At 52.0% G+C, this 16106-nt stretch overlaps 1 protein-coding gene across 2 annotated transcripts in view; it reads left to right on the forward strand.

Annotated features, from left to right (window-relative positions):
* Positions 1–15366, forward strand: part of RCSD1 (RCSD domain containing 1) — a 67871-nt gene extending 52505 nt beyond the window's left edge. For both annotated transcript variants that reach the window (XM_044387952.3, XM_026509453.4), the window contains exons 4-7: positions 219–290; positions 3680–3883; positions 6060–6740; positions 11676–15366. In XM_044387952.3, the coding sequence (XP_044243887.1) occupies positions 219–290; positions 3680–3883; positions 6060–6740; positions 11676–11708 (990 nt within the window). In that variant the 3' untranslated portion in view covers positions 11709–15366. The remainder of the gene's footprint in view (positions 1–218; positions 291–3679; positions 3884–6059; positions 6741–11675) is intronic.
* The last annotated feature ends 740 nt before the right edge of the window (positions 15367–16106 follow it).

Below are 16106 nucleotides of genomic sequence, written 5' to 3' on the forward strand. Positions count from 1 at the left end.
ATTCAAGTGGTCTCCTTAGCTGTGAGATGAGGGAGGGGCGGAGGGGAGCCTGCGCTGGCCCAGGCCCGGACGAGGTAAGTGGGCAGCTGAAACTAGGTGGGAAAGTGTTGAAATCAGCTTCTGCCCCTCTTTTTCCACCTGTGCCTTGTGAGCTCCAGCCAGGACGCCACCTCCCTTCACCTCACTCATTTGACTGTTTTGGTCCGTTTGCTCTATAGAAATCACCACCCAATGCAAGCCATCCTCCTAAAATCAAGGTGAAGAGCTCGCCTCTGATTGAGAAGCTTCAGGTAAGTGCAAAGCCGATCTCATCTCTTATCCAACGTTTGCATGTCTTTGGGGCTCCTGGGGGAAGCACCTGCTGTCCCTGCAGACCTGATCTCTGAGAGCCAGCTATGAAGGCTGAGGAGCTCTATCCAGGGGCAAAGGGCTAAAACAAAGATCCCATCAAGCACGAGCTCATGTAGCTAACAGCTAATGGTGGCTGGTGGATGGTGGGGTGCCCCCAGGAGTCTGGAAAAAGACAGTATAGTGCAAGAAACGCTCCAGGACTAGCCAAGTCCTCTCCCCCAAGGCCTGAATGCCCCCACAAACCATTTCAGTCTTACACAGGGCTGAAATTCAGCAGCTAGGCCTTGCACTGGTGTGGCCAAATCTGTTATTTGGAAAGCCTGCCTCTCTGCCTATCACCCTGTGAGCCCAGAGCCCTCACCACTGTGCCCACAACTGGCTGGCTTTCCCAGGGGTGTAAATGAGCCATGTCGCACTGAACATGAGCTCACGGTCTTTTCGGGGAGACAGGGTTTTCACGCATGATACAATAAAAGACATACGGGAGAGAAAACACCGAGATCAAAATTGTGTTAACCGTCCGACTGCTACTGCCCTAAATCGGGGCTTCTCAACCTGGGCGGTACTGGGGCAGGATAAGTTTGCGGCAGGGCCCTGACTTGTGCTTTGCAAGGTGCTTGGCAGCGTCCCTGGTCCCTCCCCACGAGATGCCAGCAGCACTCTCCAACAAGTTGTGACAATGAGAAACATCTCTAGCCATTACCAAATGTCTCTCGGGGACACAATTGCCCTCCACCCCCATCCAAGGTCCGAACCGCTGCTCTAGAATTTTGGAGCAAGAGTAGAGTAGAGTGGGCAGGAGTAGTTAATGAATGCTTTGTGAAACGCCTAGACCCTGAGTCAGTCCTCGAGGATGGGTGGCTGGGAAGGAAAGAGGAAGGTGCTCCTGATGTGGGAACAGCATGAGCTAAAACACAGAGGAGGGTTGGCGTAAGTCTGAGTGGGGCCCTCAGAGGCTGCTCGGGCTTTCCGCGCAGTCTCTGTGCAGCCACCCAGGGGAGCTGCAAGGCTCTTGAGCACCGTATCCTCCCATCTGGGCCCAGCTAAGAAAACCAGCTCATCAGCTTTGTTCTGAAGCCGTTACTAGGGGTGTGTCAAGACAAGTAGCCACAGCTTCTGCAATCCCACCGCTGGGAGAGCCCAGGGATTTGGCCCCCAGCCTCATTTGGGGTTAAGAAAAGCATCTCTGGTTTCTGGCCATGAGCCTACCCTGTGGAGGGTGGGAGTGGCTCCCCTGAAGTTGAATTCCTCCTGAAAAGCCCTGATTGTGCTGCAGCTGCAGGGAGGGAGTGGGGCTGCCTGTCACGCTGGGAGGCTGCCGGGATCCCATGTACAGAAGGAGCATCTCTCAGAAGGGATCCGAATGTGCACATCCCCACTCGTAGCCAGCCAAGGGGTGTAGCCCAGGACCCGCACCTTTGCCTCCCTGCAGCCCACCTCAGCCTCATCCGAGTGTCCACCGTCTTGGTCTCCTTCCCCTTCCCTTCCCCATCGTTAAGGAGCCTCTCTGGCAGGCGCAGCCACTGAGAATAAGGTTGCGATTGCTAATCGTTCAGTCTCATTAAGAATGTCAGCAACAGGATGACAATTTGGCCAGATCCCATAGGAACCTTACTTTGTTGGGAAGGGGGGAGGCAGGGAGAGCCAAGAACTAAGAAATGCATCATCAGCTAGACTTTTCATCCAAATATTCCATTAGATGAGTTATGAAGTATGATTTTTCCTCACTGGAGTAGTCCATAACTCAAAGCTCAAGTTTCCTGCTGGCTAGCGAGATGTTATTTTATTTGCAAGCAGTCTTACAGAGGGAACGTTCCAGCTTGACCTTGGGCGGGGAGGGAGACCTCCTTTAACACCCAGCCTAGGTATCCATTGCCCTGAAGCCCTGTCACCAAGCCTGCCCCTTGGTACTCATATATGCTGCTTTTTAACACGGCTCGGGTTCACCGCATTGCCAGGTAACTTTTATATTTTTAATTCTTACCATGACTCAGTCTTATCCATGTTATAAGTTCTTTCTTCAAATCACAGTAGAAACACTGACGCTTTCCTAAACATGAGTAACTCTATGTGGTCTGCAGGTCCTAAAGCATGTGCAGTTCTCCAAGACAACAGAGCCCTGGCTGGAGGAAGGGGGCAGGCAGGGAGCTCCGGAGGGAGGGGGATGGATGTACGGTATGGGGGGGGAGTGGCAGGAGAGAGTGTCGGGGACCAGATCCTAAAGGACTCTGGCAGGCAGGCTCACCAGTTTGGACAAATAAAGAATCTGAGACTCAGAAAGGCTATTTATTGGACTCACTGAAGATCACACAGCTATTAGGTAAAAGATCCGAGTTTTGCAGTCCGCTCCGTCTGTGTGGAGAGCTTGCCACTGCGCCGTCTGCCCCCCACACCAGTCCCTTCCCTGTGAGGCCTCGCTGCCCTGGTCTGGAGGACGTCTCTGTGCAAGAGTTTAGGGACCCAGAGGGTGACAGAGCTAGGAGGAGTGCCCCTAGATGGCGCTAAAGAGGAGCCAGCTGTGACCGCACCCACATGGCCATCCTGCACCATCACCTTCTCCACACCCATGGGATGGAGCCGGGCCTCCCTGCCTCCTCCCCCGCCCAGCTCTTGGCTCCCTGAGGCCTCAGTTCCCTTTGGGTAACCTCCCCTCCTTGTTGCCCTCTGGATGCATCTGAATCTGGTTTCACCTGCCCCAAGATGGCCCAGGTGGCACCCACACCGGCGTCTTGGAAGGCCTGGGCAGACTGCCGTGCGCACAACTCTGGCCATCTACCAACAAGCCTGGAGGGACAAGCCGGCCTGGCGTGAATGCCAGGGCAGGCTCTGTAGCCCCTTTCCTGATGTGTGCAAGGAGAACAAAATGGAACATTGAAGGGCTGCTGTAGAGGGAACCACTGTGTGTGCTGGTGAACAGTAGGCATTCGGGAAGCAGTGACTACTACCGGCTCCGCCCAGAAAGGTGATCAAGGGGGTGACTTGCTGTGAGATCGCGTGTCTGCAGGGGCTGGCATGTGCTATTTCGGCCTCCTTGTCTCTCGGCTGGGGCTGTTCCACGGCATCTTCGCTGGACCCAAATCAGTACTCTCGGGGCATTCTGGAACGCAGCCTGTGGTCCGTCAGGGAGCAGGAGACGGCTCGAGCGGGCCGTGCTTCCAGGGCCAGGACGCGATATGACAATGGATACTTGGTTAGGAAGCAACACAGAAAGCCTCCCGTTACTGGTTACCTGGCCCCAACCACTTCCAGGCCACGTGCCCAACAAGCTCAAGCAGAAGCCCTCATGGCCTCCCAACCCTGTTTGAAATGCCTCACCTTTTCTTGGCAGGCCAATTTAGCTTTCGATCCAGCGGCCCTGCTCCCTGGGGCCTCGCCCAAGAGTCCTGGGCTTAAGGCCGTGGTGTCGCCATTCCAGAGCCCACCTTCCACCCCCAGCAGCCCTGGCGTGCGCTCTCAGGCCGGGGAGCCAGAGGAGGCACCGGTTAGCTTTGACCAGCCGCCAGAAGGGAGCCATCTGCCCTGTTACAACAAGGTAATGTCTGGGTCCAACGCCCTGTGGTGGGTCTGCAGAAACGCAGGCACTGGACGGTCCTGAAGTATCCCTGCCGTGAAGTTGTCCTGGGGAAAGGAGCACACATCTGAGCTGTCGTCAGAGTTCGTTTTCAACAGAAAGGAAACTTCTCTTTCTGCTAGTGATGGGAGGAGGGGGGGCTGAGATCGCCCCTCCCCCTAGCCCACCTCTCTGATCCGCTCTCCCAGAGCTGTGCCACTCACCTGTAAGGCTTGCCTGGGGGATAGAGTGCTCTGTCCTTTGTGGAGAGGGGGCTGAGAATTCACAGGTAGTTGTGTCAAAAACCGAAAAGAAAATCTGAAGGCCTGGTCGGTGATTCACACAGAGGGTGGGCAGCGTCATTAGGACTCCAAAAAGCACTGCTCTGGCTTGATGTAAATACTTCTAAGTGCCCCAGGATGGGCTGAAATTATTCTTACTGCAGCTTGCCCCATTTAAAGAGTATCCAAACGGTTCCCTTTGCGAAAAGAGGTACGTAGGGCCTATTTCTGTAGCTGCTGCCCTGATACCTGAGTGTGCTTTCTTTCGTCAGACCCTCGGCCCTACTACACGTTAAGAATAGACAGTCCAGCACTGTCCATGCAGGTGCCCAGCAACTCTGGGCCAGAGCCGGGCAAGGGCCAACATAAAGGCATCTGATGCCAGGGAATGGCAAATGGATAGAACTTTAAAGTAATGGACGGAAAGATTGGGGTCTTCTGGGCCAGTGCAGAAAATCTATGGGGGAAAAGGTTAAATGTGTAGAAACAGGTAGGATCCAGGGAACCATACTGGTGCTAAGTTTTGAGCCTCCTGAGATCCTCCAGCTCAGGGTAAAGGAGAGATCCATGACAGCAAAGAGGAACCCAGGGGACAGCCTCCTCTCTTCACGCGATGCTCACTAGGGAGGCGGGGCCGGGAGGGAGGCGGGGCCGGGAGGAGGCGGGGCCGGGAGGAGGCGGGGCCGGGAGGGAGGCGGGGCCGGGAGGGAGGCGGGGCCGGGAGGGAGGGGCTGCCGCCTGGTTGTAACGGGGTCGGGGGTGGAGGGGAGTGCTTCAGCCTTTTGAGAGCAGCAGGGTGTAGGCAAGATTATTCCTGAACCCTGCTGACTGTGAGCGCAGGGCCAGGCCTTGATAGTCTGCAGGGCTGGCCACACCATGGTCTCAAGAAAGAGCCTGGGAAGCCCTTATAAGCCAAGTATTGACTCCCAAATTTCTGAGAAGGAACTAGGATTGACAAACACCAAAATGTAAGCCAATGGAAAAATAAGATTTACAAAAATAAGATTTAAGGCTTAGGAAATGAGATTTCCTCTACATATAGAATTTTAAAGGACACACTACTTGAGCACAGTAGGGCATCCAAATTAACATTTGCGTTGCACTTCTGGCAAAGTCCAGTGGGCCTAGATGAGGCCTGAGTGACCTGAGATTCACGCACTTCCCAGACAGGAGATGATTCTCTGGCAGCTCTGCTGGTTGCCGCGAAGGCATGGCTTCTGCTCACGGTGGACGGGAGCCCAGGAAAGCGAAGGAGTGTACTTGTGCAGCTTTCCCGGGATTACCCAGCTCTGCAGAGGGCTGGGGGGGCAGGCTGGGGAAGGGCACGAAGCCGGTCACCGGCTGTCCAGCTCCGTCCGCACGAGGTCCCTGAGCAAGGCTAGGCCACCTGCAGGCCCCTAACCCTCTTGTCTGTTGGGTTCATCTTTGTCAAAGTATAATTTCCTCAATGTTAAAACATGACTCTTATATAAAATAGAGATAGATTTTATTCAGTTTGTCAATTTGAGGAAACCTGTAATATGGTAGAGCTCATTCAAAGAACATTCGGACAGGTGGTTATTCATAGGCAAGTGAAAAAACAAATGTTAGAATTAAGTGGCTAAATTAGACACCAAACTGATTAATGTTTTACAGGACAATGAAAGTATAGGTAGGTTATCATTTTTAGTGGATGGAAAGCATTTGCTTCTTCAGGTTACCCCGTGACTTCAGAGCCCTGGAGACATAGCACACGGGGGTCCATTCTCCTGGAAAATCAAATGACCCTTAGAGGCTGGCCGATGAAGCAGTGCTTTAGACTGCGTGGAAAGACAGGCAGTCCCCCCCTTGGCCTTTTTCACAGGTGGTGGATAATCTCTCTTAACGCATTCTTCCAGGTGCGGACGAGGGGCTCGATAAAAAGGCGCCCTCCCTCCAGGCGATTCCGAAGGTCTCAGTCGGACTGTGGGGACCTGGGAGATTTCAGGGCCCCCGAGTCATCCCAGGAGAATGGTGCCAAGGAAGAGAATGGGGATGAGGTGTTCCCATCTAAGAGCAAGGCCCTGGGTTCCCCTCCGCCCAGCGAGGGGCAGGTAGGGGAGGAAGTGGGGAGGCAGCTGGGGTCCCAGGAGAAGCCTCCTCTGAGGAGGACGTCCAGCAGAACGGAGAAGCAGGAGGAGAAGGGCAGGGCCGTGGAGGAAGCCCAGCATCCCCAGAAGGCCGCGGGGGGCTCTGAAGAGGAGGCCAGCCCGCTTCCAGCTACAGAGGAGGCTGTGCAACCAGCCCAAGCCTCCAACCCAGAGGCAGCGAACGGAGGCAGGAGCCCCACAGAAGAAAAAGCAGCCAGAGAACAGACAGAGAAGTCTGAGGAGGTGAAGGAGGAGAGGGCAGGAAATGAAGAGGATGAGCCCGGACAAAGGAGCCAAGACATAAAGGGCCCGGTGGAGGGAGCTGTGGGGGAGGCCCCAGCAGGCCCCCCTGAAGGGGTGGAGGGCCCCCACATCCCGGAGCAGGGGAAAGGTGAGGAAAAGGACGAGGAAGGGGCCGTTCTGGAGCCAGGCCACAACCCCAGCGATGAGGTAAGTGGCTGGCACGTTCACCTGAGGAGGCCGGAGCGTGCCTGCTGATGCTCCCTCACAGGCCAGCTCGAGTGTGCAGAAACCAAGGCCCTGGGTTGGGACAGGCTGTCGTAGACAGTGAGGGGACAGAGACACAAGAAAGGGAAGCACGGCCTGTACTCTGTCCGCCTTCCTGCCCCCTCGGAGTTCTGGGGTGCTCGGGGTACATGGAGACCAGGCACGGCTCAGAGACTGAGACCCACACACAGCTGCTGAAGGCCCAGGAGGCAGGGCTCTGGGCTCGGCTCACTGCTGGGGGTTCAGACATGAAGGGGGGTGCACCTTGCCATCAGCTCAGGCTAGCACGGAGACCAGCAGCTCCTTAGGGCACGCTGAAGGAGGCGGGGCGCGGCCGTGGGCAGGGTTTCTCTGGGGGAAGCCCAGAGCACAAGCGAGGGAGAAAGTGTGTGTGGGGGGGGAGAAGTTGGAGAAGCTTCAGGGTGAAGATGGCATTCGAGTGGGGCCAGGTGAGGAGGAGGCTTTGTGTTGGACACCAAGTGCACAGAGGAGGGGGTACCTCCAGTCCCTGCCCACCCCCCACTCCCTGGCCCTTCAGCAGCACCCCCCCATTCCCAGGAAGCCCCTCTTGAACTCACCTACCTGTGTTCAGAAGCAGAATCAGCCTCGCTGAGAGGAGCTCAGTGTCCTACCCTCCACCCCCAAACCTGACAGTCTCATCAACAAAGTCACCCTTCACTCAGGTGGCCATTAGCTTCCTACTCCATCAGCCTCTCATCTGGCTTCCTGCTTCTTCATTTGTCACCTCTCTACTTCATTTCTGCATAGCAACCAAAGAGGTGTGTGTCTGTGTGTGTGTCTGTCTGTCTGTGTCTGTGTGTGTGTTTAGATCGCTACTCATTGCTAAAGTTACTCACCTCTTACGTTAGCTTCCTAGGGCTGCCATGACAAATTACCACAGACATGGTGGCTTAAAACCATAGAAATGGGTTTTCTCACAATTCTGGGGGTCAGAACTCCAAAATCAAGGTGTTGGCAGGGTTAGTTCTCTCTGGAGGTTCTGAGGGAAAATCTGTCCCATGCCTGTCCCCTAACTTCTCGTGGCTGCTGGCAACCCTTGGAATCCTTCCTTGCCTCTTCCAGCTCCTGTGGGCAATCCTTGGCATTCCCTGAGTTGTAGACATGGCCTCTGTCTTCACAAGGTCTTCCCCTGGCTCTGTGTGTCTCAAAACTCCCCTCCTTTCTCTCATGAGGACACCAGTCATTGGAGGTAGGACCCACCCTAAATCCAGAATCGTCTCCTCTTGAGATCTTTAATTACACCTGCAAAGATCCCAGTTCCAAATAAGGTCACATTCACAAGTACTGGGGCTAAGGATTGGACATATCTTTTGGGGGTATGCAACCCCGTGTGCCTCCCCACCCTCTGTCCCACAGCTTCCCGGTGCACTCAAAATAAATTCCAGACCCTTCTCGAGGCCCGGAATGAGGGGCTGCTGCCCAGTTGTCCCTGACCCTTCCGCTCACTGTGCTTTAGCCACGCCAATGATTATTTTATTCTTCAAATATACCAAGAGCACTCCCTGCTCAGAGATCTGTCCTGCTGTCCCCCACTGGGGATACTTCTCCTGACCCTCCCATGGCCACTTCTTACCCATCGTTCGGATGCCCCTTGGGCCTGTCTTGACCACTCGGTTACTGTCTTGTACTATTCTGCCCTGCCATCATGGTGCACATCACTCCTTGACATGCTCTTCTTTATTTTCTTATCATCTCTCTACTCTTTTTCCCTCACTGCATCCCCAGCACCTACCACCGAACCTGGAACACTGTAGTTCTTAAGAAATAGATTTGTTGAGTGAATGAATTTTTAAAAGAAGAGAGACCATTGCTTCATCCAAAGGAAATCATCTCTAATGGTACAACTAGAGTTATAACAAGGGTTGATGTGTTTGGGGGAGGGGGGACTCACCAGGGGCCCTCACATTCTTCCCACTCAAACTAAACTGGGGAGAAGAATGTGTGAGTCCCAAAGACTCTTGAGGTATGGGTGAGACTCCTCTGGTTGGGCTGTTAGGCAAAGATGCTTCATATTTCTTCAACACCATCCATTCCAAATGAGTGATGTGATCCCATCAGCCTGGAGATCTTCACCAGATGTCCAGAAGGCAAACACATACCTCAAATCCTCACTTCTTTTTGAGGATGGAGCCATGGAGTCCACGGAGTCACCTGCCAGTGGCTGCTACACCGTAGTTTCAAGCTAGGGGGTGCCTGTCCTGCCAGGAGAACTTCCCATCTCACTGGCAGCATCTTCTAGTCCTGAGGCGTTAAGGAGTCACCTCGGTGGAAAAGCTTCTGGAAGGTCTCAGGTAGAGAAGGTCTCCTGCTAGAAACTGGAGAAGCTTTGGAACAGGCTCCCCTGAAACCTCTCAAGCCAATTCTATATTTCCAGTCTGGCAGAGCCCTGGTGAGCAGGCAAGATGCCCACACCCTCACCAGTGCTCTTCTTCCAAACGAAAAACCCAGGGAGGCAAAGTGTAGCTCCCCCCACCATCTCTCCACACTTTCCCTCTCCTTCTTCATCACTGAGACACAAAATTTTAACACCCTTAGCCCCAACTTCTGGTTTTAGAGAGGAAGGAACTGAGGCTCCAGACGGGGACATGAGTTGTCCAAGGTCACAGAACTCAGCGTTGACACAGTGGAGGCCAGCTGAAGTCATCAGAATCAGCGACACCACTCGGCACCACTGCACGTTTGCAACATGAATCCGATCTGGGAGGGGCGTGGCCTCCCGTCCATCCGCTCTAGTCCCTGTCCAGCTCGGTCAAGGTCAAGATTGGAACCAAGATGCCTCAGGCAGTGGTGCAAAAGGATTCACCGGTGACACGACTGTGAAGTGGGCCCTTGGGTCCGGGCTTCCCTGGACACCCAATGCCTGTCCCAGGCCTTCTGCGGGTCTGGTAGAGGCAGCACACGCCGCTGAGCGGACAGCTTCGCAGCCCCCCATCCAATCCCCACCTTGTTCTGTGATTGGTAAAAATACATTGATCTGAGAAACTACTTTGAGCTGCACTCAACATTTACCAAACACCAGCTGCCCCTGGCACTCTGGGACTTACTGGGGCTTCCAAGAGGAAAAGGGACAGAGGCATAAACAAATGACAAATAGTGACAAATAAAACAAACAGATGAATAAAAAACACAAGTAACGACAAGGCAGTAGAAGAAATGTGATTCTGCCCAGGACCTGTAATGCTGTGTGAAGCACAAAGGATGGGGAGGTCCCTTCTTCAAGAGACAGCAGGGAAAGGCTTCTGACGAGGTCCCAGGTATCAGCCATGTGAACCCGTAGCCTCTGTCTGGTGGGCCCCCCGCCAGCCTCCCTCCCTCCCTGGCCTCTTCAAGAAGAGCCGCTGCATTCTGACCTTGGCCGTCTCCTCCGGCCCCCACTCCCACGCTCCCGCCGTCATGTTTTGTGAATGATTCCCAAGGATGCACTTCGCCATCAGCACTGGACCACTCCTGACGTCTTAGCACCAGCCTGGCCCTGTCCCAACCACATACCAACCGACCTCTGCGCTTGGATGCCCGCCAGTCCCTCATTCTCAAAACCAAACTCGTCCTGCTTGCTCTGTTTCTTCACTTGTGTTCAACGGAAACCCCACATTCCTTTGTTACTCTTACCCATTTCTGCTAATGAGGTGCTCACATTTCTTCTACCTCCCTGCCTAATCAGCCCCCAGGTCTTAGGGGGTTTTCCGGGGAGGGCCTTTGGCTTTCCCTTCTGCTGTCTCCACTGCTGTGACCCCTTCCTTATCTCTACAATCACGACTCACTCCTCATGGAATTCCTGGTCTCCAGACCCACCCTGTACCTTAACACCAAATTCATCTTCCTGAAAAAGGCATCTCGGTGTCTACTCTCTTACACGAAACCCTTTGATACCACTCACTAGAAAATCGAGTTTACCCTCCTCCCCATGCTGAACTTCCTGCCAACCTTTCCCTCTCCCCCATCATGCAGCCCATGCCTCCAGCCAGCCTCCGGCACCCACCATTCCACAAGAGCCAACACATCCTCCCACCCGTCCTGCCGCCTCCTCCACCAGAAACGCCTGCCCCTCCCCAGCTGGGATTGCCCCCGAGGCTGCCTGGAAATGGTCCCACTGTATCTCTGTGCTCCGTAGGCCTTCCCCGACTGCCCCGATGAGGAACACCGCAGTGACTCACCCCTTCCTCACACTCAGCACGGTGCGTTCAGATGGCCCAGAGCATCTGCCCCCTGATAATGTGGAGACATTCGTGAATGTCTCCGTTTCCCAGCCAGAGAATTCATGGTGGCAAGGCCTGGGGCAGCCCCAGCCCGGAAGGAGCTAAGAGTCATTCTTCCGGTTGAATGTTGAATAAATAGCTATTTTCCTGTCCATTTACTAAAGGATCCACCTTCTATTTTTGATTCTTTGTGTTCTTTTTCCGCTTTTATGCCACCGAAGCTTCTTGAGCAGTATAATAGGAAGATGAAATTGAGTGGGAATGAATTAATAGGTAAGAGGCTAGGGCAGGGAGGGCTTGGGAAGCCAGGCGTCAGGAAATAGGCAGTGTCACCTAACAGTTGAGGACTCAAGCTCTGGTCCCTGGCTTTAAATCCTGACTTCATTACTTCCTGGCTGTGTGATCTAGGGGAAGTCATTTGACCTTTCTGTGCCTTAATTGCCCCACCTGCAGAACAGAGCAGTACAGAATAGAAGTACTGAACTCGTATTGCTTTTTTGAGAAATAAAGGAGCTGATGCTTGTAGAAACCTCCGTCAAGCGCACAGCATTATTGGTAGTGTTACCATTCTTGCTGGATCCAGCATCCCCAAGGAGATCTGCTGAGTGTGAGGACTTCCCCCATTCTCTTCCTAACTCATCCTTTCCTCCTGTGTTCACAGGACAACACCCCTGTCCAGGACACTAAAATGTGAAGAAGAGCTCATTGTGGTTAGTGATGAGGCTGCTGGAGACATCTCTTTCGAAGGAGCAGCCACAAGAGTAGCAGCAAATGAAGCCGTGGCCAATGCAGAATCCGTGGAGGGTCTGGAGGCAGCCCGAAGACATGGATTGCGTTGTTTCCTGCCCCCACGCCGAACGTTCCCTCGCAGACAAAGATCAGTCAGCAGGCAGCAGCCTTTCATCAGTTTGAGTTTGTGTCACTTGATGGACTTGGTTTAAAAAAAAAAAACAAAAAACTTATTTAAAACAATTTACTATGGTGACAGCTCCCAGGGATACTGGTCAACCTGTGGGGCCCGGATCCTGCCCACACCCACCTGTCTCTGCAGCTGACCTCGGAACTGGATTCTGATTTAGCTTCTCAGATTTTGTTTTGTGTAAAGCAATAGCCTTTTTAATGTTCTGGAGTTTTTATGGTTCTCAGATGTAAGTAAAAACTAATTTCAGGTGGCTAGAAACAAAAGAAAATGGTGTTGCCGAAAATAGGAATCCCGTAAGTTACAGAAGACCTTAAATTGTATCAGGACCCTGAGACAACCTCTCGGCTTTGCCCAAATTTGAACTAGGCCAACCAATTTTTAAAAACATTGGCCTGGAAGAGATACTTATTGCAACATTTACAAATATGTATCTGTTCCAGCAGTAGGAGCTTTTCCTGTCTAGGAGTTTCCCAGTATGTGGTACACTGGGAGGTGACGGGCTCAGCCCACCCTCTTCCCAGGGGAGGAGGAGGTGAAGACAGGGAGCAACTCTGGAGAAGCCGACGCAAGGTGTCACGGCTCTGCACGCTGCCTTTCCTCATCCTGAAAGCAGGGCAAGGATCCCTAAACAAGGCCTGCCCTCTGCTGTAATCCTGGGAGGATGAAATTTGCACTTCCAGAAGCAGATCCTTGAGCGTGGAGGTGCTTGGGTGTGGCGTTTTAGAAAGGTACATAACCAAAACATCCTTTCTAGCTTCCCTGGGAAGCTGCTCTTGAATCAAAGCCCAGGCTCTCTCTCCAGACTCAGTAGGAGTGGGTTGCGTTTCCAGTCTGTTCTCAGTCAGTAGCTCTGGCTTTAATGTTCTGCGTGGAAAGTGCAAGGGGCTTTGCAAGGAACAGGGACCTGACTACCTATTCCTCGACTAATTTCCTCTCCCCTCTTGATGCAAAGATGTTAATCCTAACAAATGTTTAATCTTTAGGGCTGCATCTTATCCAGAGTTGAGTATTTCCGGTCTCATTGTGCTGATGTGGCAGGTGTTTCCCTGGAGGTCTGTTAGACCACTTCCTACCCTGACTTCAGAAAATCGTCTCCCAGACAAAAAAAGGCCTTATGTCACTGCTGGTACCTCAACGTTCTCATCCCATTACAGTTTCCCTAACTCCGGGATGGTGTTCATACTTGGGATATATATTTTTTCAAAACTTTTTAAATACATGCATCTTCTAAATCTTGTAACTTAGTGAGCCCGGTATTATAAGTTTTATGTTTGAGCAGAATTTTGGAGATGTGTGTGTTTCAGGTATTTTGAGGTCTATATAATCCATCTCTATCCATCCCTCCACCCATCCGTCCATCTATATCTATCCTCCATTTATCTATCTGTCTATCCATCTGTCTATCAACAGAGATGTGCACCCCCCTAAACAATACATGATTTTAGTTACATGTGTCTTTGGGTGGTTTACACACACACATCCGGTCCAGAGTTTAGTGAATGTGTGCATGATTGTGAGTGTGTGTGACCAAAAAAGGGACATCTGCCACCATCCTTTACTTGAAAAAGGAATGGACCAGAAGGCATGAGATGTAGATGTGAAGATGGAACTACCCTTTGTCTAGAGGCAGGACAGCCTACAGCAGTCGATGGGGAAGGAGCCGTGCAGAATGGCAGGAACGTGATGCCAGAGGAGCAGGCGTGATGGGGTCCGAGTACCTTTCGATCTGCCCAGTTCCCTGGTAGTCACATTACTGGATCTATCTTGTGAGAAATTGGAGGCCCTCTTCCCAGGAGTGGTGGTGAGGGATGCGGGCTCTTAGCAGGGAATTCACGAAGGGCCCGACCTGTTCTGGCTTCTGCTCTAGTCCTGCTGTTGATCACCCCCCCTTCTCAAAGCACCGGCGACTACGTTACGTGTTGCATTTGCAACTCGGGGATTTTAAAATTGGGGATCAAAGAAATCCATTTGTGTCTCGGTTAGCACAAAGTCATCACCAGGCCAGAAAGACTTGGTTGCATTCAGGCTTCCCTAATAGACTTGAAGGAAAACACTGATTTCTTCACAGCGACAAGGCTCAAGCGAGGAGTCAGAGTCATTCCTCCTTCACCTCTGTTTTCCGGCTTGAATTTCCTGTTACCCTGTTTCAGCTGCATGTGGAACCAGGTAGCCAGATGACCACAGGAAGCCCAGGGGCCTCAGAACTCCACTGTCCTCACCAAGTTCCTCCCGGACAAAGCTCAGTTTGCCAGTCAACTAGACACTCAAAACACAAAGGGATAAATTAGTGGACAGGCAACCAGTTCATCATCTTCTTTTGATTAGATACTCTTGGGAGTGTCGCAGTTTAACACAGTCGAATGAATGAGGACCTTCAGTTGCTAATGAAAGAAACTCAACTCAAACTGGCTGATGAAAACCTGGAAACTATCTATCTATGAATCAGTCTCCCTCTCTCTCTTTTTCTCTGTCCCTCCCTATATACCAAATAATATAAATTCAAATTCATGCGTAGACCTACATACAGTATGCAAGCAATATCAGAAAACTGTTTTTGTTCTTGGTCTCTGCTTTCCTCTGTGTTGGCCATATTCCCAGGCAGGCTCCTCACAGCCTGCAAACCCAACGGAAAGAGCTTATTCTTTTCTAATAACACTGGGAAAAAATCCTGCCAAGGTTTTCTGTAAACCCTGTGTGGATCACCTGTTCATCCCTGAACCAGACTTTACGACCAAGTTGCTGTGGAGATCAGACTGGCCAGGCTTGGGTCGCGTGAGCTCTGGAGCTAAGGGCTGGGTAAGACAATCCCATGCAATCTGCAAGGACTGTGGATGGGAACAACGGGTGTCAAACGGGGTGCTTTTACCAAAGGAAATTATGCTGGGTAGGCAAAAACAACACCACCAAACTACTATTCCATTGTTCATAGAAACATTAAATTTTGACCCCTCGACGAGTCCTCGTCAACCTTGTGCTCTGTGGACTACATGAAAATAGTGTGAACAGAATGCTGCTATATGATGTATGACCAGGTGGCTTCTGAAGATACCGAGAGCACCGAGCAAAATACAAGTACTACTTAAAATGGAATTCGTTTTCATTAAGCCACTGAGTATCAGTCTCAGGATTTCGTGTGACAACATATGGCTGGTCCAGAGCTAACCTGGGGCTCCATGAGGGTACAGTTGATGTCCGTATTGTTCTTCAGTACGCACAGTGCCCCACGCAGTATAGGTGCTCAGTAAATAGTTGTTATGGGGCGCCTGGGTGGCTTTGTTGGTTAAGCGTCTGCCTTCGGCTCAGGTCATGATCCCAGGGTCCTGGGATCGAACCCCGCATTGGGGATCCCTGTTCAGCAGGGAGTTTGCTTCTCCCCCTGCTTCCCACTCATGCTCTTTCTCAAATAAATAAATAAAATATTTTTTAAAAATAGTTGTTAAGTAATGAATGAATGAATGATTGAAGTAATGAATGAATGATTTCAGGGCTGGAATAGATTATTTCCAATATCGATCGCTGCCCAACACCTCCCTCCTCTGATACCAGAGGCCTGAAATGTCATAATTAACAACTGATTCCATTGGCTTCAGTCTTCTTTCCAATCAAAATGCCTATCCTAAGGGAAGTAATATTTTACACCTTGGGTCGAGTTGGTTCTTAAAATCCTTCCCAGAGGGGTTGAAAAAGAAGAGCAAAGTTTAGAAAAGTCTAGGGGCAGGAGACCCAGTTTTCTGACTTCCCAATCTTGCTTGGGGCAGCCCAACCTCCCACTCAGCCCAGCCATGTCCTGACCAGAGTGGCTATGGTTGCTGAGAAGACTTTTATTCCAGCTCTGCCCTCAAATCCCAGGGGAGCTGTGGGAATTCCGGAGAGGCTCCACTGTGGTCAAGTGGGGCAGGAACCCATGCTTCTCTGAGACTCCACAGAGAAGAAGGAGGAGACGACAATGTGTATGCTCTATGCTTCTCGGTGAAAAGGGAGCCATGAGGGTCAATCCATTTACCTCAAAAACCAAAGCATAAAGACTTCTTGCTCCTTCTAATCCTGGCAAGTTGTGGGCTTCTCTGTGGGAGCTGTAACACGCTGGGCCTGGCCTTGCCAGGGAGATGCTAGGAGGAAAACAGGATGCAGAGGGAAGGGGTCCAAATGAGCAAGGGCCCCCCTGGTTAC

This window comes from Ursus arctos, unplaced genomic scaffold (genome assembly GCF_023065955.2).
Source record: "Ursus arctos isolate Adak ecotype North America unplaced genomic scaffold, UrsArc2.0 scaffold_2, whole genome shotgun sequence".
Classification (NCBI taxonomy): domain Eukaryota; kingdom Metazoa; phylum Chordata; class Mammalia; order Carnivora; family Ursidae; genus Ursus; species Ursus arctos.